The 23,679-nt window shown below is 46.9% G+C and overlaps 1 protein-coding gene across 1 annotated transcript in view; it reads left to right on the forward strand.

Annotated features, from left to right (window-relative positions):
- Positions 1-23,679, forward strand: part of ARHGAP35 (Rho GTPase activating protein 35) — a 107,851-nt gene that overhangs the window by 22,778 nt on the left and 61,394 nt on the right. The window contains exon 2 of the mRNA XM_037516846.2: positions 15,675-19,551. Coding sequence (XP_037372743.1) covers positions 15,868-19,551 — 3,684 coding nt within the window. The 5' untranslated portion in view covers positions 15,675-15,867. The remainder of the gene's footprint in view (positions 1-15,674; positions 19,552-23,679) is intronic.

Here is a 23,679-nt window from a genome sequence, read left to right on the forward strand (position 1 = left end):
TGCTCTGCTTGGGTTTATGACTCTGCTAAGATTTCTATTTCATGAGACGTTTTTGTTAATGGAAAACTGGCTCAGCAGATGATGTGAAGAGCTGTAGGAGTGGTTTAAGCAGTTGTTAACCTCCGAAGTTACAGTTTTTACTTAGCCTTTTAAAGCATTCATACCCAACACTTCTTCCCCTTGCCTTGGCTTAACATGAAAATGAATTTAAGATAAGAATTAGAGCGAAGTGATCTCTGAGCACTTTGGAAACATGCAAACCTTCAGGAGCCCGGGCTGTGACTCTGTGCTAGACTGGCTTGGTGTTTTATCCTTCCAAGAAAGGCAGACTGTTCCTGGCAGCGTTTTATTGTGGGGTTTTAGGCTAGGTGGTTTACCAGACAGCAGAGGGAGGCCCTCATCAGAAGTGAGAGGTAGGCTTTGCAGGTTCAGGGGTGGCCCTGTCCCTGTGCCAGTCAAGCTCCTCCACCTTCCCCTCCTCAGTGGTTGCCTGTCAGGGCGGAGAGAGCTTTGACTCCTTTGTGGGTGACTTTGGTGAGACTTGTGTTCAGGTCACTATTTACAACTAGACCCTTTGCTTGACCTTCATCCCCAGTCTCTGTGAATTCCAGAGCTTTAATCCATCATCAGTCAGACACCAAATGCTTAAGAAGACCCCACTGTGTGTGAGATTCTGTTGAAACATGGAAGGAAATGGGATTCTTCCTATTCTGTAGAAACTCAGTCAGAGAGCTGTGATACCGACTTCCTTTTTGAACAATACACAAGTAAACTGTACTGTAAATGTACAGCGGAATACGTAGCGAAGCGAGCATCTTAATTTTTAGAACTCAAAAGTTGTATTGGGCTATACCTAGGGGACAACGTTTTCCCCGAGAAAACGATTTTATGAGGTCTTCATTCCTTGGCCATTTTATAGTTCATCCTCCTCCCGCTTGGCTGATATACCCATTTTCAGTTCTTCCTCATCTTCTCTTGTCAGTTACTGCCCAGCCAGGTAAGTAGAAACCACTCTAGATACTTCCAGCAGAGAGGGATTTAAATGCAAAGGGTTTATTATAGAGGTGTTGGAAGGGCAGGAGGAGCGAAAGGAGAAAAGGAGGGTGTGTGGAGGAACAAAAGGGAGAGGGGCTGTTCCCCACAGACCAGGAAGCAGCTTTGGGCTGGCACCCAGCTGTCTGCGCTCACTGCCCCGCTGGCCCGGGATTACTGTTGGAGCCACAAGCCACACTGCGGTGATCGGCAAGAGCCCAGCAGCCGGCACCCCTGACGCTGTCCTCTCTAGCTCCCCACTGTGCCTGCACACACACCAGGAAAAAAGTCTATGTCCCCCTTCCTGCATAGGGGCAGTCAGTGGCAGAAACAAGCTGGAAGCGGGCTGGCCCAGGAGCCTGGGAAATGTGGGCTGGCTTTCAGTTCTGGGGCTGCAAGGGCATAGGAAGTGCAGGTGTGGCCAGGTGGGAGCTCTTGTTGCTCAGAGAGGTGTGACTTAAGCCACTCACATTCAGGTAGATGGCGAATTGTAATGGCCTGCAGGTAGGGGCGAGCCTGCGTGGAGGTGCCGAAGCTGGAAGGCACTGGGCGTGTTCAGGGAGCGGTTCCGTGAGGAGCTTGTTCTTGTTTCAGGACAGTTGGAATGAGGTGGAAATAAAAGTTAGAGTCCAGTCAGGGTGGAAATGTCGTGACAGAAACTGAGGTTCTTAATCTGATCTGGCCTGGGAGAAATGAGGAAGCTCCTGATAGCCCTGCCTGGGGATGATGGCTGTGCTGGTGGAGGTGGAGAGCAACGCCCCACCCACCCGGAGGAACTTGCACTGGCACGGCTGCCACTGCCTGCGTTGGGGCAGCCCCTGGGATAACCGTGACTTTGCATTTCCTGATAGCTTTTCTGCATACATTGACTGCAGGCCTTATGACTTTACTTTTCATGGTTGTATCTCTGCGATGGTGCTGAATGAGCAAGACCGGAAGGGTCATGGTACTGCTAGGGTCTCTCTTGAAGTGGTGCCGACGCACATCCCACGCTCAGTAAATCTGAAGCCTGTGTAGCTTCCACGGGGGCCTTGGTGATTCCTTTATTATATGGGGACAGCTTTTGGGCATTTTCTTTAGACTCTGATGGCTTATCCCTTTTCGTAGGGACTGTGAGGCTGGGTGGGAGCTGGGGGCACAACAGATAAAACATTAGATCCCCATCTTCTCGGCATTAGCAATTGAGTGAGAAATACACTAAGGGAAAACTATCGCTCAGGCTTCAAGCCTTTGCAGTCGCCGTGGCTCTGCCTGGACTGCTCTTCTCTCGGCTTTTCCCACGGTACCAACTCTCTCCTCTCTTTTCTTTGCACTTATGCCCCTTCTCCATGGAAGCCGCTCTTACCATCCTTTTTTTTAGTTCAGAAAGTAAGTCCCATAAGAGGGGCAGGTAGCTTTTCAGCGGCTGAGTATCTTGTAACTGCAGTGTGGCTGACGCACGGCGTCACGCTAGCTTTGGGTGTGCAGCTAGGGAGTCTGTGTTTGCAGATGTCGTGAGGTCACCGCCGAAGTACGTCTGGTTAACATTTTTCCCCACACGTAGGTAAAACTGCGTTTCTTGTGACAGGAGCTTTTCACGACTTTCAAATGGACGATGCAGTGATTTTAGTCATGGTGATGAAATGATTACACCCCACAACATGTTTATAACTGAGAGTGTGTGGCTTTCGATGGCCGCCCCATGCTGCCCACGTGCTGTCCCGTTAAAGGTCATGCACACCATTCCCCTACACTCTGAAGCAACTTTTCCCCCTACTGTTTATTTCCAAGCCTAAATTTATTACTGTTTTTTTTTTTTTGTTTTTTTTTTGTGCGTGTGTGTGTGTGATGATCTCTTTTCCCTTGCTAGAATGCGAGCTCTGAAAGCCAGGAACTTCATCTCTTTTATTCACACTGTATTCCCAGTGCCTAATAATAGTGCCTGACACAATAGTCGGTGATTTACAAAAATTCAGTACCTTTTTGTTGAATGACTGAAGGAGAATAGATGGATGAGCGGGGCTTCTGGGGAGCTGAAGGAAGACACAGGGTTGGTGTCTAAAGAGGAGATCCCACAGGGCCTCAGTCGTGTTAGCAGGGTCGGGGTTAGTATAGGTGCAGAGTGGAGCTCTGAGGGGGCCGACGGGATCAGATCTGTATGCTGAAACAGAGAACTTGCTCTCAGCACAAGAGCGGGCGTAGATATGGGAAGGGACCCATGAGGCAGTGGACGTTCAGGTGACCTGGCTTCCCTGGAGGCAAATAGGTTCTCTTTCGCAGCTGTTCAATTGGGGGGTCGGTTCCAAGGGTAGGGTTGATTGTCATCGGGCTGATTATAATTGCATGCACTTAGGTTATCATTACTCCAAGAGAATCTACCTGTCCCCTTGAAGAATTCCCCATCCAGTGATCCTGCTGACAGATGAAAGCTGTCAAGATAGTTTGGCTTAGATGCCAGTTGACGGGTTTGTATCTGTGTGAGCCTCCCTCCCCTGCAAGATTTAATGACTTAGCTAGGGAGAAAGTCCAGGCCTCTTGGCTAGTCTCCAAGTGTTCTACCACTAAAATGTTAATACTCCTTTCCCAATTCTTTTGGATCATTTGCTGGCTCTGTAAGCGGCTTTTAAACTTTGATTTTGCCACTTTCGAGACTGTTTGCGTACTTTTTGCTGTAGGAATTTGAGTTGCTTTGGTTACTGCAAGAAGTTCTTTTCCCTTGCCTTTCTTTGCTTTGTAAGATTGAGCTGAGTAGTGATAGGTAGGAATGTTGGTGCCTCCTGACATGTTAGTTGGCAACCTCGCAGGGGCAGTCCTTCGAATAAAGGTCACTTTGGAAGAGTATTAGCTGGGTACTTAGCATTCTTGGCATTCTTGTGGAATGATACAGGTTTATGGCCTTTTTTTATGAAGTTCTTAAAATCGAATGGTCTTTAATTAGGAGCAAGCACATATAAAACTGTGTGATTCCAGACAACACTGGCCATACTGTGTTAGATTACAGGGAAGGCTTGCACCGGTATGAATCCGGCCTTTGGTTGGGGAACTGAGAAGGGCTGCGCAGAACCAATTCTTGCCCTGTCCGCGCCTTCCGCTCGCTGCCGCCTTAGCAGTATGGAATGTGAACGTGCAGCTTTCAAGCTCGGTTACCTCTTGAATGCTCCTGACCAGGCTGTTAGCTTTCATGATTCAACTGGTTGAGTTGAGCTTTCTGTTAAAATGTCAGTATGGAAAATGGAGTTCAGTAGTGTAACATTTTTGAACTCATGTATGTAATTATAAGACTTGACAAGCCACAGTGCATGGATTTAATCACTCTTTGAAATGGCCCCTCACTAATGTTTTAAAATCAGGCCGTGGACGAATATCTAAATTCAAGGACTGGTCAGTTATTACGAAACAGCCCCTTCCACAAAAACAAAACAAACCTCCCCAGTGTGAAGAGAAACAGCCTTGTTCTGGTCTGTGTGATGCCCCCCTGGGAAAGGACTCAGGACGGTGTGCGGCCTTCTACCTGCATGTTGCCACGCTGGCCTTGATGGAGAAGACAGGTTTCAGTGTGTTTGACAGGGTGTTTTGGTACAAGTGGTTCTATAAGTTTACGTGCCGACACCTGCACTCCTGCGGGAGTTGATAGCCGGAAGAGACGGCCTGTTGTGGACAGCAAAATTGAGCTCCCGACAGGCCCATGTAATCAGTGGGTTTCCTGAGCAGAAAGCCAAAATAACTGGTGGATGTGCCGGGGCAGGCGAGCGGTCTGAGGTGTTAGGAGCATCATGCAGCAGGAAGGAGCTGGCTTGAGTCACCTCTTCATCCAGTCCTCTTTTGTGACTGCAGTGGTCACAGTAGCTGTGCCATAAAAGTTTCATTTACAATTAGTGTGGAGGCCGGTGAAAGTCAGTCTGCTGATAAGGTTTTATGGTGGAGGTGTACATTTCTGCTTGATTCTGTCTAGAGTTAGAAATCAGCAGTAGTTCCTTGTTCTACCCTGACATTTAAGACCCGTGCAGGAAATTGGTGGTGCTGTTTCCAGGCCCATGTGTGGGAGGCGGGGCCCGGGAGGGAAGCCCTCAGCGGGTCTGTGTTGGGGGAGTGTGGGCACTGGGTAGGTAACTGAGAAAGGTGTGGTGTCACCTGGGCGAATATGTTTTGATAATTTGAGCTCAGATACATGGTTTCCTGAATAGCCGCCAACTACAAGAGGTCAAGGTGATTTCCGCTGTGGGTAGGGCAGCTGTCAGGGAAGAGGAGGAGGCTGGACCTGTTTTCCTTCTCAGGCCTGAGGCTGAAGCCTTGATAAGAGGTGGCTCAAGAGCCTCAGGAAAATTACTGGCCAAGGACTTTCTAAGGAATGGTGGTTGATAAGGAGCAACAGTTACTATTCTGGTCTCTTATCTCAGGGAAAATCACTAAGCTAGCATTTTATAGAAAATGTCATTTGTTAAGTTCCTTATGACCACAAACATTTTCCTTGTTATTTTTGCCCAGCCCCCAAACCCCTAGGATAGCAGCTCCAGTTTGCAGCGTGTCTTGCAGGAGGGGGTGGGAGATGGGCCCAGATGGCGCCCATGGCCTGGTACTGGTTGAGGGTCATCTTTTTCGTCCCCTTTCCAGTCACTTTGATTCTCCTGATCTGATTAATCTTAATCTGCTCTGCCTACCCAGCCAGGGCAGAGTCGGGTGGGTAGAAATAACCCTGGGATGGGGTGGGTGTGGGGTGGGAGCCAGGCCTGGCTTGGAGCTCACTGCTGACAGCTGCTTCTGTGACTTATTTCCCTTCTCTTCAACTTCCGCCTCCGTTACCTGAAGGAGTTGGCCTCCAGCTCCTCCTAGCTCCGCCTTCAAGGGACTTTGGTTTGGAGAGACAGCAATCAGCTAATATAGAAGTCCTCTAGTTGTTAGTCTCAAGAAGAATCTTAGGAATTTTTTCAAATTGACCCGTTTTCTTCAGCTTTTGCTGCTTATTTATCTGCCCTTTCCCTTGGCAAACTCCCTTGACAGTGAGACATAGGGTCATCGGCTTAAGTATGGGAAGGAAATTATGGCCTTGAGCAGTCAGAAAGAATCTGGCTCTCAGGCGCTTCCTGTGAGCCACCGCGAAATTACAAAGACTGGGCCCTGACGAGGCCTTCCAGCGGCGTGTCTTACACCCCCACCGTGTCAGCGTTTCCACTGTGAGCAGTTGTTTTTCGTGGTACATGTTATGACCACGTTTGAAGAGGCCTTTACACGGGAAGTATTTCCCCAGTGGGGTGAGGGTGAAAAAAGCAGACAGATATGGAGAGAGTGAGAGTGCGCAGGGCAGCTTTCAAAATCCCCCTTTTCAGCCCAGAGCTGTCCCTGCCATTCTGGCTCAGAGAATGAGGTCAGGCTTTGCTTAGGAGACAGGGGCCCCACACATTTGCCCCCAGCCTCTGCCCCCATCTGTGCCTTACTTAGGCTGGTGTTTTGCTCTCTGGCCAAAGACAACATGGTGGGGTGGGAAGGTAGGACCTGAGGGGCAAAGAGGGAGTAGGGTGGGGGCAGGAGACTTGGGTTCTAGACCTGGCTCTCTCTCTCTCTCACTAGCTAAGTTTCCGTTCTGTCGCTGAGTCAGTTCACTAATCTGGACAAATTTCCTGAACGAGAGGGACGTTTTTGGGAAGCTCTTGTCTCAGGGCAAAATCTTGGCCATTAGACCACCAAATGCCTGATCTTGAAATGATGATTTTTCAAACCAACATATAAAAAAGATAAAATGGAGTGGCTCTGTTTTCAGATGGGAAGGAATGAGGCACCACCTCATTCTCACTTGTATACTACATTCATGTGCAGCCTTCTCCATAGCCCTGAAGAACTGCCAGGTACTCAAGCCCCCTCTCAACAATTCTTCTCACTTGCTGAGGATTAGAGTCATCTGTTTGATGTGACCCCAGGCAGAGCCCGGTGTGGCAGGGAAGGCTATCTTAGTGGTTGAAGGAGGGCATTTACTGTGTGAACTTGTGTTCCTTCTTTCTTCTGAGTTGTAGCCTTTCAAAAAAATAGTGGGGAAAGTGTGTATAGCAACAGCAGTGATGTGAAAGTTTGCAGCCAACCCTGGTCAAGAAATCAAAATACTTGAATAAGAAACAATGTTTTTCACAATAACTTTGTAAATAATGCCTATTTGTAACATTTCATTCAGAAAATTCAGTTTGTTTTTAATTCACATATTCAACTCCAAATGAAACTAGAGATAAACACCATTTAGCAGATTTTCAAATATGATTAATCATGCATAGGACACAATTTTATGCTGATTCAAGGTCTTTCTCCATGTTCTGTCTTGTAATTGTTCCTTTTTCTGCACCTCTTAGACTGCTTTTAACATCAAGAATGTCAGTATAGGTGAAGAGCAGGAAGTCGAAAAGGAGAATCAACATGGATGTTGTTGTGAATCCTAAATCAATTCTTTAATCTGGGCATCCAGATTGTTCCCTACTAAAATTAGGATTTAAAGGTTGGTTCTGTCCTGTTTCTATGTCTCCATTGGTCTGAATACGAGGCAGTTCAGAAGTAAGACTTGGCTGTGTTTGTGTCTTGTTTTGGTAAGAACCTCAGGTCACTGTTAATGGTAGGTCAGCATTAATTATCTATTAATGGCGTCTAGATTTATTGGAGTGCCTTCATTTTTGAATTGGCCTTGGTTTTGCATTCCTTTGGTGCAGTATTTTTGCAGCTTATCAGAAATCCTGTTTGTTGTTCTAAATAAAGAGAACTCTTTTGGTTAGGCAGTGTCAGTGAGAAAGATTTCTCAGCCATTGACTTTGTCTTTGGAGTTGCTATAATCAGAGAGCTTGTTTAGAACTCCAGAACCGCCTGTAGCAAGCAGCTGAGGGTAAAGTTTAAGTAACTGCTTTTGCTGAAAAGCACCCCCCTTCCTTCAGCAGGTGAATTTTTTTTAATTTTTAAAAAAGATTTATTTATTTATGCATATAAGCATACAAGAGCTGAGGTACAGGCCAGAGGTGCGGGGGGTGAGAGGATTCACCAAAGACAGAGTGGGGAACAGAACAGGCAGATCAACTGTAATACACTGCTGAGGGGAGCAGCGGGCGAGTCAGGAGAGGTCTGCTGCACCTTGTGGGTTGCTCCCTGGCCAGCTGGAGATCGAACTTGTGCTGCAGAGGCTGTGGACAGTTTCATAGGTTGAGTCTTAATCCCTTTTGCCACCAGGGAGGCCCAGGTGAATTTGATTTGTAAAATTCAAATTCAAGTTCTGCGAAGAACATGACTTAGAAATTTCCTCTCTTGGGAATGGGCTTGCAGAGCCCTGCGTGCCTCGGAATGGGCTGCTTGCTTTAGCACATGTGGCCGCTTAGAAGGCCGAGACAGTGGCAGTGTCTGGTTTTCTGCCTCCCTCCTCAAATTTAGAGGTAATTTTACCAGGGGTGGAATGGGGTAGTCAGGGGGGGTGGGAGGGATGAATTGAGAGGAATAGGAAGGGACATTTGTTAACAAAAAAATTAAGTGACATGTCAGAGATTCTTTTCTAACTACACTTTTATTTATTTATTTATTTATTTTTTTTATAGAGGCATGTTTTATTTATTTATTTGTTTGTTTTTGTTTATACATGCACTGGGTACAGTCAGAAGTGTGGGAGGGTGAGAGAATTCACCAGAGCCAGAGCCGGGAGCAGAGCAGGCAGAAGGACCAAAGTACACCGCTGAGGGGAGCAGCGGGCAGCAGGAGAGGTCTGCACGCCAAGTGGGACCCTCCTCCGGTGGCCGGGGAGCAGCTGGGGATCGAACCGGCGCCTCCGAGGCCGCGGGCAGCTTCGCAACCCAGCGCTCAACCGCTGCGCCACCGGGGAGGCCCTCTAACTACACTTTTAAAATTAATAGGTTAGGGCCTCCCCCGTGGCGCAGCGGTTGAGCGCTGGGTTGCGAAGCTGCCCACAGCCTCTGCAGCGCTGATTCGATCCCCGGCCACCGGGTGAGCGTCCCACATGGCGTGCAGACCTTTCCTGCTGCCCACTGCTCCCCTCAGCAGTGTATTTCGTCAGTCTGCCTGCTTTGCTCCCTGCTCTGGCTCTGGTGAATTCTCTCACCCTCCCGCGCTTCTGACTGTACCCAGTGCTTGTATAAATAAATAAATAAATAAATAAATGTTTTTTAAAAATTAAAATTAATAGGTTATTTTCAAAGCATACATCTGAGTTATCAGTCCTTGGAAATTATTTTTGGTCCCTTCATGTTTTCCTCTTTGGCTTCTCTGGAGAGTGCGGGCCATCGAGTTTGCAGGGGGTGTAGTGAGAGCTGAAGACAGCCCTACCTGGTGTCCAAGAATAGCCACCTGTTGCATGAGATACATGTTTCAAGGCCAGATGGGGAACTTTTTAGATCAGTCTTCCCAAAGGTTCAGATGACCCATTTCAGCAGTTCCTGTCCCTGGGGCTCGTGGCTGTAGAGAGATTCCGTGGCTGTGATGTCACCCTGCGTGGCCCAGGGGGAGGTGTGTGATTTTCACAGGTGAAAATGCAGCTTGTTTGTAGCCTGAGACCTTCCCGCCCATCTTGTTTTCTGCCTTCTGTAAATGAGAATTCTGTTCTCAGTCAGTCTGTGCTGGGATGCGGCTGGTGCTTTTCCATTTTGGTCACCCCGGTTCATGCCCTTTCACGGCTTCAGAATAGCTGGACCCTCTCTCCAAACCTTGCCAATCTTTCCTGTAGTAATCTAGTTTTACTTCTGCATTTGGTGCCTCCCCAGTCACTTCAGAGCTGAGTTCCATTGTCAGGATCTCCCAGAACGAGCTATGCCTTTATCACCTGGTGGGTGGTTTTTTGTTTTTTTTTTTTTTTGTTTTTTTTTTAAATACTGCATCTCAACTAAATAAGATTCTCATCAGCACCCCACTCTTCGTTGCGTCACCTACATACAGGGTAGACTCTGTACATATGTGTTTGATTTAGGTGATGGAGAGTTCCAGTCTCATTTCTAAAGGTTAGAGACTAGAGTTTTTTTTTTTTTTTTTTTTTTTTTTTTAAAAAAAACAACAACAACAACTTACCAGCGCTGCATCCTCATGATGGAGGGAGAGGATTTTGTGGTCCTGTAACCGGGACTGTGGAGGGACAGCCTTCCCTTTGTTGCGGTTTAGGGGCTCGGTCATGCTTGCTGAGTTCGTGTAGCCATATTCCAAGATACTTCTTATGTGGTGAGGAGAGGCGAGTAAGGCGTTGCTTCACATTCTGACCGAAATCACGCAGAAGAAACTGGGGTTCCCCTGTATGTAGGCCAGATTCATAAGGAATGTCATTCCTGTTTACACCCAAATACCCTGACACGGTCTGTGCACATCACTAACTTTAGGGTTGTGTGAATTCATCTCGATTTTACAGGTGCGTGAATTGGATGAATAAGAACTTTGAACTCTTAACCTTTCTTCTCTCATTTATATTTTTTGACATGAAAAATCTTAAATTTTACCTTGCCACATAATTATATGGAAAAAGAAGCATTAGGATCTTAAAGAAATTTTTGTTTAGATTCAGTGATTCCATAGACCGGAAGGCAAGTGTTCTCTTCCTACTGGAACTTTTCTATTCCCTCTTTCTTGGCCCATTTGGAAAGTAAATTCCTCTCAAAAATTCTCCCTTAGGAATCTCTCTTACCAAGGAGATGTTTCCTACTCCCATCCCCTCCTTGGGTTCTGGTCCCTCCCTGGTAGCTGTAAGTCTTACCGTGCACCTCATAGTGCAAACGTTTAACCAGCTGTCAATGGTGATTCATAGATTGGAAAACCCATTCAAAAGCTTCATATTTTGAGAAATGTGAGATATTAAGGAGGCCTAAAAAATGGTTTTGCTTCATGTTAGTTAGCATGTATATGTCCATTCCATTCCCCTATTGGGATTAAGAAAATTTATGGTAACAAATATTTTATTTCCTTTGTGAAGTGCCCCCTATGAAATTATTTTATTATCATATAATATTACTTATAGTATTTTTTGTTGGTGCTGTTTTATGCATGGTTGTGTGAAACTAAATGTGTCATCAGAAATGGTCAGCTGTGCTCGTAGGTGGAGATGGTAGTTTCAGTTTTGGGTGATGGGGTAGATAGGTGTCTTCCAGGACATTCCAGATCTCAGAGCTCAGAACATTTCCTTGAGGGGGTGGCCATAGGTATTGCCTTGGAGGGGGAAGTACACTGACAGAGCTGGTGACAGCACGGGTTTTTGTGCCTGGTGTTGCTGGATCACGGGGGCGGGGCATTTCCTCCTCAGATGAATTATGTGCTATCTTGAGAATGTTAACACTTCTTGCCTTGGGTGATTTGTTGAGGTGTTAAAAAAGAAAACACCCTCTGGCTTCCCTGGTAGCGCAAGGGGTTAAGTCTCAGCACTCTGAAGCTGTTGCCAGCTACTGCAGCATATGTTCGATCCCTAGCCAGAGAGCTGACACCCACATGGTGCAGCAGACCTCTCCTGTCTCCCCGCTGCTCCCCTCAGCAGTGTATTTCAATAGATTTGCCTGTTCTGCTCCCCACTCTGTCTCTGGTGAATCCTCTCACCCCCTGCACCTCTGGCCTGCGTACATACATACATACATACATACATAAATCTTAAAAAAAAAAAAACAAAAAAAAAAAACAGAAAAACCCTCTCCTGGCTTCCAGTTTAGGCACCCTGTGGGGAGCTGGTGTTTTGGTTAAACAAAGCACATAAATAATTCTGGAAGCCTGGTGACAGATTCTAAAAATCTCTGAGATGTTTGCATTATGTTTATATACTATATATTTGTGACAAAGAATTTAAACACTCAAGTATTTTCCTCTCTGAAATCGTTGACTTATGGTTAAGTGTGAAATGAAATATTAGGTCCTGTGTTTTGTTTTTTAATGCTAGTAGCTCTGTAACTCAAAGATAAAAGGAGTCACTGTTTTAAGGGCTGTCTTTTCTCCTGCTGTAACTCTTCAGTTTTAAGGACTGTGTTGGCAAATGGTTAGTGGACATTCAGATTTGCTCTTTGAACACGTTCGTCGTGCTGGGGACACCCTCTTCCATCAGGCTTCAGGTCTTGGGCATGTCCTGTCTGCTACTTTCTCTTCCTCTGTGGCCTCACATCATTAAATTTCGTGACTCAGCTAATTTTTTTTACCCACCTCTTAGAACAGTTGAACGTGTTTGTGACCAAGCACTTAAGGTTATTTCCTTTAACTGAGTGTTTGAGACGTTTTTAGATTTATAACAGTCTTTGTTTACCGTGTAATTCAGTCCAATTGAGGAACTAGTAAAACTGCATTATCCAGACATCAAAGACAAACGTGTAAGAAGAGTGTACTTACACCAGGGAACTATTAGGTTTCTAGCAAGTGGAAAGTTACCAGGTGTCCAAAAATTAACCACTCCCATGCCAGCTAATTCTTATGTTTTGTAGTTTTTTTAGTTTAGTCAGCTCGCAGCAATCTGGATTTAAAATAACCAGTTACTACATTCTGGAGAGTTGAGAGCCCTGTTTTCTTCAGCATACTCCAGATCACTCAGACTTTGACTTGTAGACTAAGTGGAATGTCATGCCATTAAAAAATGGTAACTAAACAAGGTGTTGACTAGCTAGTCCATTTTAATTTAGTTCTGAATCCAGCTGATATCTTCATTTCTTGAGGTGTGAGATAAGCAGGTTGGTGATTTATTTGCTGAGATAGATTTGACCCACGGTGCAGAGAGTGAGTGGGTGATTTGGTAACTGCACACAGCAGTCACTTGAAGTGGGACCCTTGTCACCAGGTGCATCCCACAATGGCTGAAGTGGGTGGCCTTGTGTCCTGTCAGACCCTGGGACAAGGAATTGACCGAGAAGGGCTGTCACCCATGTTCTTGTCTGAAGCTCTGCCACAACCCAGTTCTCTTCGTGGGTTGGAACAGGGTTGCACGTGTGTGCTGCTGTGCCAAAGCACTTGATTTTGGGACTATTTCAGAGGATGTGTGTAAACATGCTTTACATATTCGTAACCATCTTACAATGTACATAGGTCTGCAGTCACCTAAGGAAGTGGTGAATGGGGGAGTCTTGTTCTCCCACTATCCCACAGATAACTGCTTAATCCTGCTGAAGCCTGGAACTCGGTTCCTTTAAGTGAAAGCCTCCAGGTTTATCTGGAGTCGATTGCTAATGGTGATTGAGATTTCTCTTTTGAAACTGTTAGACAATTTTTTTTAAAGATCTATTTATTTATTTATACAAGCACTGGGTACAGTCAGAAGCGCGGGAGGGTGAGAGAATTCACCAGAGCCAGAGCGGGGAACAGAACAGGCAGACTGATGAAATACACTGCTGAGGGGAGCAGCGGGCGGCAGGAGAGGTCTGCGCACCACGTGGGACCCTCACCAGCGGCGGGGAATTGAACCGGTGCTACAGAGGCTGCGGGCAGCTTCACAGCCCAGCACTCAACTGCTGAGCCACCAGGGAAGGCCCAACTGTTAGACAATTTTTACGTACAATTCCTAGTAATGCAGGGTTCGACTTTCTGGGTTGTCAAGGGAAGATGTGGATATGTGGGAAAGGTTAGTGACCTTTGAGGTTTCGTTACAGGGGGCAACTGCTGTTCTCCTTTTGCCCCTTGATCAGATGGATTCACACATGGTCATCTGATTTCCCGCCCCCTTTCTTAGGAGACATACTCACAAGAACATTAAAGCTGTGGAAATGCGGGGTTCCAAGCAGGCATTAATGAGATGCAGAAGAAAATTGCCCTGTTTGTTTATTGTAAGTTCTCCCTTTGTGATTATCTCGGGAGACTGTTGATTTGGCTGCAGGTTCAGCGCTCATCTATCCTATTTGCACTGTAATTGACGGCAGTGTAGTACAAGCGGCAGTAGCCAAAAGACCATTTATTTGTAAGCAGCAAAGACTACATATTTCACTTATTTCGGCTGAACAGTATAGAAAGAATTTGCAAGGCATCATGACAACATTTCACTGCTTTCAACTATTCAAACTTCTTGAGGTCCTTTAAAATGTCACTTTTCAGCCACCACCTGTGGTTCCCCGTAGTCTTTGGGAACGAATCCAGACTCTTGTAAAGCGGCTTAATCTTACTTGCTAACATCACCTCCCCACACACATTTTACTTCAGCTGGTTTCCAGCGGACCACACAGCTTTCTGGGAAGGGAGGACTCCGCCTGTCTCATCTGTCCTTCGAGTCTCACCCGAGATGGCACTTCCCCCAGGGCTTTTCCTAAATCAGAAAGGCTGATCGGCCACCAGCAGGACTCTTCATCTTGCTCTGGTAGTTACTCATGTACTCTCTTCTTCAGTAAACATCTGTGGTCAGCGCTGTGACGCGGGCGGAAGACACAGACGTGAACGAGACAAGGATGGACCTTGTCCTCCCAGAGCCCATGGTCCTGTTGGGAAACCTCTCCATATTCACATGCCTTAAAAACAACAACAACAACTTTTAATTTGGAAATAATTGCAATATAATAGAGAAGTCACAAAAAGTAAAATAACACAAAGGAATAGCCTATATACTGACATAGGATTCACCCATTGTTAACAGTTCACCTTATTTGCATTCCCTGTATAGACAGACAGGTAGATGAAGATATATCATTTTTTTCTGAATCGAATATGTTATGATTCTTTTCTCCAAAATCCTTAAGTGTGTATTTCCTAAAAAGTATAGGACTGTTCTCTCACCTGATAGCTATCAGTTACATGAGTTTAAATTGATAAAATACTTTGATCTAATATTCTGTTCAAAGTTCAGCTTTGTTAGCTGATCTAGTATCCTGTATATCTCCCCTTTCACTCCAAGACAGAATTCAGTCTGGCTTCAGGTAATTGCATTTAGTTAGGATGTCTCTGTAGCTTACCTTAATCTGGATTGTTTACATAGCCATTCTTTGTCTGGTATGCCTTTGATTTGGGCTGGGGAAGGGGAGAAAGATACAGAGCACAGACACCCTCTTTTACATAGTCTTGCTCGCTTTGAGTTTGCTGCTTTCTTGTAGTGAGGTTGAGATGCAGTGTGTCCTGGGCCATCACGGCATGGTGATCTGTGTCCTTCCAGAGGCATCATACCTGCAGGCTGGTCATATCCGTCTGTCCTCTTTCGGTGATGAAAATTTTCATTACCCAGTCATGGTGTTTCCACCTTCTCCCCTGTATAATTAGCATTTTCTTCTTCCCACTGCAACTAATAAGTAGGCTACCAGGAAAGACCTCAGTCCCATGCAGATAACCTGCTCCTCGTCAAAATTTCCCCACAGATTTAGTATCGCGATGATTCTTGCTTGATCCAACAGTATGAACTCAACTCCCTATTTTTTTTAAGTGGATTATAATTCATTACTGTACCTGTTGTTTCGGTTCTCAAACCAGATTGATTGTCCAGTGGGAGCCCCTTTCAGCGGGTCCTCTGTCTTGTGAGGTGCTCCCTCATCTTTTCTAGCACCTTCTTTCTTGTACAGCGGCGTATTCTAGGCTCACCTGTCTTCCTCCGTGAGATGATATTCCTAACTGCCTGAGGGCACGAAGCTGTTAGTCTTATTCGCTCTGATGTCTTTACCCAGCACAGTAGAAGTTTACTAATTGTATTTGTTGAATAAGAAAATTGATCTTTTCTATGTAGGTCAGTGTTTAAAATCAAGTTCTAATATTTTGATGTTAATGGGTTTTCTTTCTTTTCATCTTTTTAGGAAGAAATGTTGGCTATTTGGCGATGAGGAGAGGCAGAAACTGATTTCATACTGGTGTACAAGCACTACGGGACCTGACCCTTCTGCTGCGTGGGCTGCCGGCCTCCACTGATGATGTCAGAAAGCCTTTGTGTCCACTGGAAAACACTAATCTGATCTCGGAAGTGGCCGATTGTGGCAGGATGTGTCGACGATGATGATGGCAAGAAAGCAAGATGTCCGCATTCCCACCTACAACATCAGTGTGGTGGGATTGTCCGGGACCGAGAAGGAGAAGGGCCAGTGCGGCATTGGGAAGTCTTGTCTGTGCAACCGCTTCGTGCGTCCGAGTGCTGATGAGTTTCACTTGGACCATACCTCCGTCCTCAGCACCAGCGACTTTGGGGGGCGAGTGGTCAATAATGACCACTTTCTTTACTGGGGAGAAGTTAGCCGATCCCTGGAGGATTGTGTGGAATGTAAGATGCACATTGTGGAGCAGACTGAATTCATCGATGATCAGACGTTCCAGCCTCATCGAAGTACGGCCCTGCAGCCCTACATCAAGAGAGCGGCCGCTACCAAGCTCGCGTCAGCCGAGAAACTCATGTACTTTTGCACTGACCAGCTGGGGCTGGAACAGGACTTTGAGCAGAAACAGATGCCGGATGGAAAGCTGCTAATCGATGGTTTTCTACTGGGTATTGATGTCAGTAGGGGCATGAATAGGAACTTTGATGACCAGCTCAAGTTTGTCTCCAATCTCTACAATCAGCTTGCAAAAACAAAAAAGCCCATCGTGGTGGTTCTGACTAAGTGTGATGAGGGTGTCGAGCGGTACATTAGAGATGCACATACTTTCGCCTTAAGCAAAAAGAACCTCCAGGTTGTGGAGACTTCAGCGAGATCCAACGTAAACGTGGACTTGGCTTTCAGCACCTTAGTGCAACTCATAGATAAAAGTCGGGGGAAGACAAAAATCATCCCCTACTTCGAAGCGCTCAAGCAGCAGAGTCAGCAGATAGCCACGGCCAAGGACAAGTATGAGTGGCTGGTGAGTCGCATTGTGAAAAACCACAATGAGAACTGGCAAAGTGTCAGCCGGAAGATGCAGGCCTCTCCTGAGTACCAGGAATACGTCTACCTGGAGGGGACGCAGAAAGCCAAGAAGCTGTTTCTTCAGCACATCCACCGCCTCAAGCAGGAGCACATCGATCGCAGGAGGAAGCTCTACCTGGCAGCCCTGCCCTTGGCCTTCGAAGCACTCATCCCCAACCTCGATGAAATAGTCCACCTCAGCTGCATAAAAGCCAAAAAGCTCTTGGAGACGAAGCCAGAATTCTTGAAGTGGTTTGTGGTGCTGGAAGAGACACCATGGGACGCCACCAGCCACATCGACAACATGGAGAACGAGCGGATACCCTTCGACTTGATGGAGACCTCCCCTGCGGAGCAGGTGTACGATAGCCACCTGGAGAAGCTGCGGAACGAGAGGAAGAGAGCCGAGATGAGAAGGGCTTTTAAAGAAAACCTGGAGACCTCTCCTTTCATAACACCTGGAAAGCCTTGGGAAGAGGCCCGTAGTTTTATTATGAATGAAGATTTCTACCAGTGGCTGGAAGAATCTGTGTACATGGATATTTACGGCAAACACCAAAAGCAAATTATAGACAAAGCAAAGGAAGAGTTTCAAGAGCTGCTTTTGGAATATTCAGAGTTATTCTACGAGCTGGAGCTGGATGCTAAGCCCAGCAAGGAGAAGATGGGTGTCATTCAGGATGTCCTGGGGGAGGAACAGCGATTCAAAGCCTTGCAGAAGCTCCAGGCTGAGCGCGATGCCCTCATTCTGAAGCACATTCACTTCGTGTACCACCCCACCAAGGAGACCTGCCCTAGCTGCCCCGCGTGCGTGGACGCCAAGATCGAGCATTTAGTTAGTTCTCGCTTCAGCCGACCATTGGACCGGAATCAGAAAAATTCCCTCTCTGACCCCAACATCGATAGAATCAATTTGGTTATCTTGGGCAAAGATGGCCTTGCTCGCGAGTTGGCCAATGAGATTCGAGCTCTGTGTACAAATGATGACAAGTATGTGATAGATGGTAAAATGTACGAGCTCTCCCTGAGGCCAATAGAAGGGAACGTCAGGCTTCCTGTGAACTCTTTCCAGACGCCAACGTTTCAGCCTCACGGCTGTCTCTGCCTTTACAATTCCAAGGAGTCTCTGTGCTATGTGGTGGAGAGTATAGAGAAGAGTCGGGAGTCCACGCTCGGCCGGCGAGATAATCATTTAGTCCATCTCCCCCTGACGCTGATTTTGGTTAACAAGAGAGGAGACACCAGCGGAGAGACACTGCATAGCTTAATACAGCAAGGTCAGCAGATTGCCAGCAAGCTGCAGTGTGTGTTTCTCGACCCTGCTTCCGCTGGCATCGGTTACGGACGCAACATTAACGAAAAGCAAATCAGTCAAGTTTTGAAAGGACTCCTGGACTCGAAGCGCAACTTGAACCTGGTCAGTTCTACTGCCAGCATCAAAGACCTGGCTGACGTCGACCTGCGCATCGTCATGTGTCTGATGTGTGGAGACCCTTTCAGTGCCGACGACATACTCTTTCCTGTCCTCCAGTCCCAAACCTGCAAGTCTTCCCACTGTGGCAGCAGCAACTCTGTGTTACTTGAACTACCAATCGGGCTGCACAAGAAGCGCATCGAGCTGTCTGTCCTTTCGTACCACTCCTCATTCAGCATCCGCAAAAGCCGCTTGGTCCATGGGTACATTGTTTTTTACTCTGCCAAACGTAAGGCCTCCTTGGCTATGTTACGTGCCTTTCTTTGTGAAGTGCAGGATATTATCCCCATTCAGCTGGTGGCACTCACGGACGGCGCCGTAGATGTCCTGGACAATGACTTAAGTCGGGAGCAGCTGACTGAGGGGGAGGAGATTGCTCAAGAAATTGATGGAAGGTTCACAAGCATCCCCTGTAGCCAACCCCAGCATAAACTCGAGATCTTCCACCCGTTTTTCAAAGACGTGGTGGATAAAAAGAACATCATCGAGGCCACTCACATGTACGACAATGTTGCTGAGGCCTGCAGCACCACGGAAGAGGTGTTCAACTCCCCCCGGGCAGGCTCCCCGCTCTGCAACTCAAACCTGCAGGATTCGGAAGAGGATATTGAGGCCCCGTCTTACGGCCTGTTTCGAGAAGACACATCACTGCCCTCTCTGTCCAAAGACCATTCTAAGCTCTCTATGGAGCTGGAGGGAAATGATGGGCTGTCGTACATCATGAGCAATTTTGAGAGTAAATTGAACAACAAAGTACCTCCGCCAGTCAAACCAAAGCCGCCCGTTCATTTTGACATCACAAAGGGGGATCTGTCTTACTTAGACCAAGGCCATAGGGATGGACAGAGGAAGTCTGTGTCTTCTAGCACCTGGCTACCTCCAGATGGGTTCGATCCTTCAGATTACGCCGAACCCATTGACGCCGTGGTCAAGCCCAGGAATGAAGAAGAAAACATATACTCGGTGCCCCATGACAGTACCCAGGGCAAAATCATCACCATCCGGAATATCAACAAAGCCCAGTCCAATGGCAGCGGGAATGGTTCTGACAGTGAAATGGACACCAGCTCTCTGGAGCGAGGCCGGAAAGTATCCATCGTGAGTAAGCCAGTGCTGTACAGGACGAAATGCAGCCGGCTGGGGAGGTTTGCTAGTTACCGAACCAGCTTCAGCGTGGGGAGCGACGATGAGCTTGGGCCCATCCGGAAGAAAGAGGAGGATCAGGCATCCCAGGGTTACAAGGGGGACAATGCCGTCATTCCATATGAGACAGACGAAGATCCGAGAAGGAGGAATATTCTTCGAAGTTTGAGAAGGAACACTAAGGTAAGACCAGTTAGGGGTGAGGCCAGGCGTGGCTTGCACAGTCTGGGTGCAAGTTGATTGACGAAAACTGTGATTTCCAAGGACAGCTTGTTCTGCTAGAAAACAGCTCTGTGTGTGTGTGTGTGTTTGCGTGTATTTGCTCTTTGAGCATGGAAAAGAAAGCACTGTCTCATAGCTATTGCTCGAGGCTCTCAAGTTGTAAGGACCTTGGGTAGATCGCCTGAGTTGTCTTTGTCCAAGACAATAGTTAATTACCACAATGAGCGGTTCCTGTAGAACTTGTCAGTAGCCTGACAAGCTGCCAAGCCGGTGACAATGTATTTGCTCTTCTTTCACTTAAAGACCAGAATCCAGGCAGCTCTCATCCCTAGACTGCCCGCCTGTGTTTATGCGGGCATGTCTTTTAACAAACCTGTCCCTATCAGAGGCAGCTCTCCTGCCCGCCTATGACTATGCAGGTGTCTCTCTTTTTCTTTCTCCTTTTCCTAATAAACCTGTCTCTTTAAAATGTAAAAAAATAAATAAATAGGAAAATCCAAAGTCACACACCTCGGTCTCTTTCTGCTAAACAAACATTTCATCTGTAAATGCTCCATGTCTTAAATGCTCCTTCTTCCCCTTGCTAATCTGTAAAGGTTGCTGTATTTTCAATTAGGAGAAATTGGATGATTATTTTATTTGCACACACAAATCAGTGAAGGGGCTTCAAGTGCTTAAATGGAAAATAAGATTGTCACCACTGTGAGTTATAAACCTGTCCCATATCTGTAAAATTGTAGCGCAATCCAGCTCATTCTGAGTGAGTCACTGCACTGCAACTATCAATGAGAGCTCCGGATCTTATTTAGGGGTCACAAGTGGAGCAGGGAGGGGAAGAGTAAAGAAAAGCCTCCCCATCATGACCATCAGATGCAGAGGAAATAGCCCCCCATGCTGCAGCCAATGAGTTGAAAGGTTCGGCGCGGTAAAGGAGAGGAGAGCCAGGCTACATTTCTCAAAGGGAGGGAAAGTTTATTGCGCCCCGGGCGGACCTCACAGACCCAAGGCGGGGGTCAGTGAAGTCGCGCACGTTGTTAGGGGGAAGCAGGGTTTTATAGGGTGAGGAGAGGTCGGGTGGGTAGTTGGGCTCGTATGGCGGGAAAAGTTTGTAGGGCAGGTAGAGGTTCTTTGTCTGAGATGAGACTCGTAGGGGGAGGGGGGAGGCTCATCGTCTGAGTCCTCCAGGCAGGTATTCACATTCCTGCCCCCCAGGTGGGCTTCCGGGTAGGCTTTTGCATTGCGGCCTGCTGCATGGACCTTTCATGAGTCAACTTTATCTTGCTAGAAGCACATTCTGGGCAGCGCAGCTTTCCCCTTGTGCTTAGACTTGGAGATGGAAACCATCTTCCCCAGCTTTTCCTTTTTTTCCTGTGTAGTGTATACAGAAATACTCTTTGTTTTTTAGAGAAAGACATCTTGGTGAAACACCGTAACAGAACTTGTTATAGGACAGGGAGAGGGGCAGCCCAAACCCCGCAGACCTGCCTATTCTACATGGGTTCTGCCATCCGCCGCATCAACACAAAACATAGGAGACTTTAATGGGAAGGAACTTTAATAAAACTAGGAAACAATACAGGTAAGGCAAAGAGTCTAGTTTCTAAATGAAGCATCCAGAGTTACCCGTCCCCTCGTGGGTAAAAGTCCATCCAAATGGGATTGGCCCAGAACAAGGCCCCAAAGCCTGCTACAAGTCTAAAGCATCTTCCAGTGGGGACCCACAGAAAAGGGTCACAAACAACTGGACAAGCCCGGAAGGAAAAGAGCAAAATCAACATCAAGATAAAAGCTGCCATGGTCACCTCCCCACGGGTCTCACCCACATCTGTGTCACCCAGTCCACGACCAAAAGACAAGCGCAGTTTCTTCACGTGTCTCTAGGCTCCATGCACCTCCTCCAGGTCTCCTGGCTCCATCCTGCTTCCTTCCTCAGTCTCTTCTGCAGCTTCTCCTCTTCCTGCTCAGCTCCACCCTCCCTTGGGTGGGGCAGGGAACCTCCCCCTTTCCTGGGGACCACCCTGTTGCAATCCCCCCTTTTAATTTTTATTCCATCATATCTATGGTGGCACAGATGTCATGGTGTAATCTTAGGAGACAGTCTTTTTTTCAGGGTTACAATGTGTGTAAGAGAAGCAACAATTAGTCAGCAGCATTGTCCATGAATGTCCAGTATGACAGTTTCATTACTTAAAAATAGTCCATTATCCAAGCCAAAAGAAAAAAATTTGGAGCATTGGCTAAAACAAGATAGCAAATATATCAAAATCACAGGGAAAAAATGTTAAAATGGTTCAACTGATGTAAAACACAAATTTTCTCAACCTTGATCCCAAACTTTTAACAGCATAGCAAAAGTTTGCAAACTAAATCTACTTTTAAACTATTTTTCCTATTTTTGTATAAAATCACAGGGCAGAAATAACTAACAGCAATTTTTAGCTGGCTTTGTTGAAATACCCCATATAGGATCAGAGCGAACCGGTGGCATCCGGTCGACGTAGGCTTCAGGTACAAAGTTGGTCTCATCAGACTCCACCTGGGCTTTCCTCTTCTCGAGGGTACCAGGGCATTTTCGTTGGCCGGGTTGTCCAGTCCTGCCAATGGAGGCAAGCTTCCTCACCTTCTTTGGAGGTCTCTGGAACCCTACAAACACTGTGTGACGTGCTAACTCCACGTCAGCGTGATACACGGGGTGATTTCTCGCCTGGAATGCTTTTGATCCTCTCCCTCCCAGGGAACTGCAGAAAACAAAGTCACTTGTCTGAAAGCAGTTCAGGGAGCTTTGTACAGAAGCATGTACCTTTGTAAAAGAACGTGTGTTAGCATAAGACTCACCAAATTAGAAGGATGAATACAGGCTATTTTGAGAGCTAACAGTGCTGTTGTAAAGTATCACCTGGAGGCTATTCTGCAGCTCCTATTGTTATAGTTCCTGGCTGTGGGTCCTCACCCGCTTGCTTTAAAGGGACTTATGAATACTCTACTACAGACACACACAAAAGGGTTAATAAAAGGTTTATTTACAAGAGAAAAAGAAATAAGGAAAATGTACAACTCAGGGAGAAAATAGGGAAATAAAGTCTTTAATGCGTCCTACCCGATCTGCCGACCTGGAAACCCAAAGTCACTCTCAGAGCTGGCCGGACGCTGCGAGCTGGTGGAGAGCCAAAATGGGGGATCCCCAAAGCCCACGTGTCTGCCTTTTGTATCCACCTGGCTGCTTAACCCCACCCTCAGGTCCCAGACACCTTCCCTTTGGTGGTGATGGGATTTGGAGTTCCCAGTGTCTTTGGCTTTGACCTGGGGTGGGGGTGGAGTCCACAAAGCCTATATGGATTTGCTTTGGGACATCCTTTTCCCCCTAACACTATGGCCAGGAGGTGTCTGGAGATTGAGGAATATGGTGCCTGGACCCTTTGTTTCCTGTCTGCATACAAAGCATTCCTCAGTCACCAGAGGCCAGGAGCTTCCAGACTTTTCTTACCTGTGCAAGGGCAGGGCTGTATCCTGCACCCAGTCCCCTCCCCTCTGCACTGAAGAATAATACATATTGCAGGGTTATCTTCTGTTTCAGTTGCCCTGGGTTTGCTTTCCTCTTTGGTTCCTCATCCGCCTTCAGCAACTTGTCCTCTGCAGGCTGGTGGGGGCAGACCCCTGGAAAACAGTTTTGATCTTGGGAGCCAGAGAACAGCCTGCCCTGCTTCCCGGCATTTCCCCAAAGCGCTCTTGTTTAATGAAATCGGAATCCAAACATTTTGAACATTTTGACTCCTCTTCCTCCTCCACTCCCAGTGAAGGCTGTTGCCAGAGCAGCTCAGCAAAATGCTGACAGTCTTCTAATTTGTGGGGGTGTTTGCACACCTGGGGATTAGGAAGGTGGCATAATAGCACACTGTGAGCTCCAACTATTTTTCTGACTTCTAGCTACATTTTTAATACTTGTTGAAAATAATGCTTTTAAAACATTCCCAAACAAGGCGTGCTTTAAAGAGTAGGCACTGTGGGCTCAGCAGAAAACAGCTGGTTCCGCTGAGCCTCTGAGACTGCCGCATCCGTGCTGGTAACGAGCACTTCCTACCTAGGACTTCC

The sequence above is a fragment of the Talpa occidentalis genome, unplaced genomic scaffold (assembly GCF_014898055.3).
Source record: "Talpa occidentalis isolate TD23 unplaced genomic scaffold, MPIMG_talOcc4v2.1 talOcc4.17, whole genome shotgun sequence".
Lineage (NCBI taxonomy): Eukaryota > Metazoa > Chordata > Mammalia > Eulipotyphla > Talpidae > Talpa > Talpa occidentalis.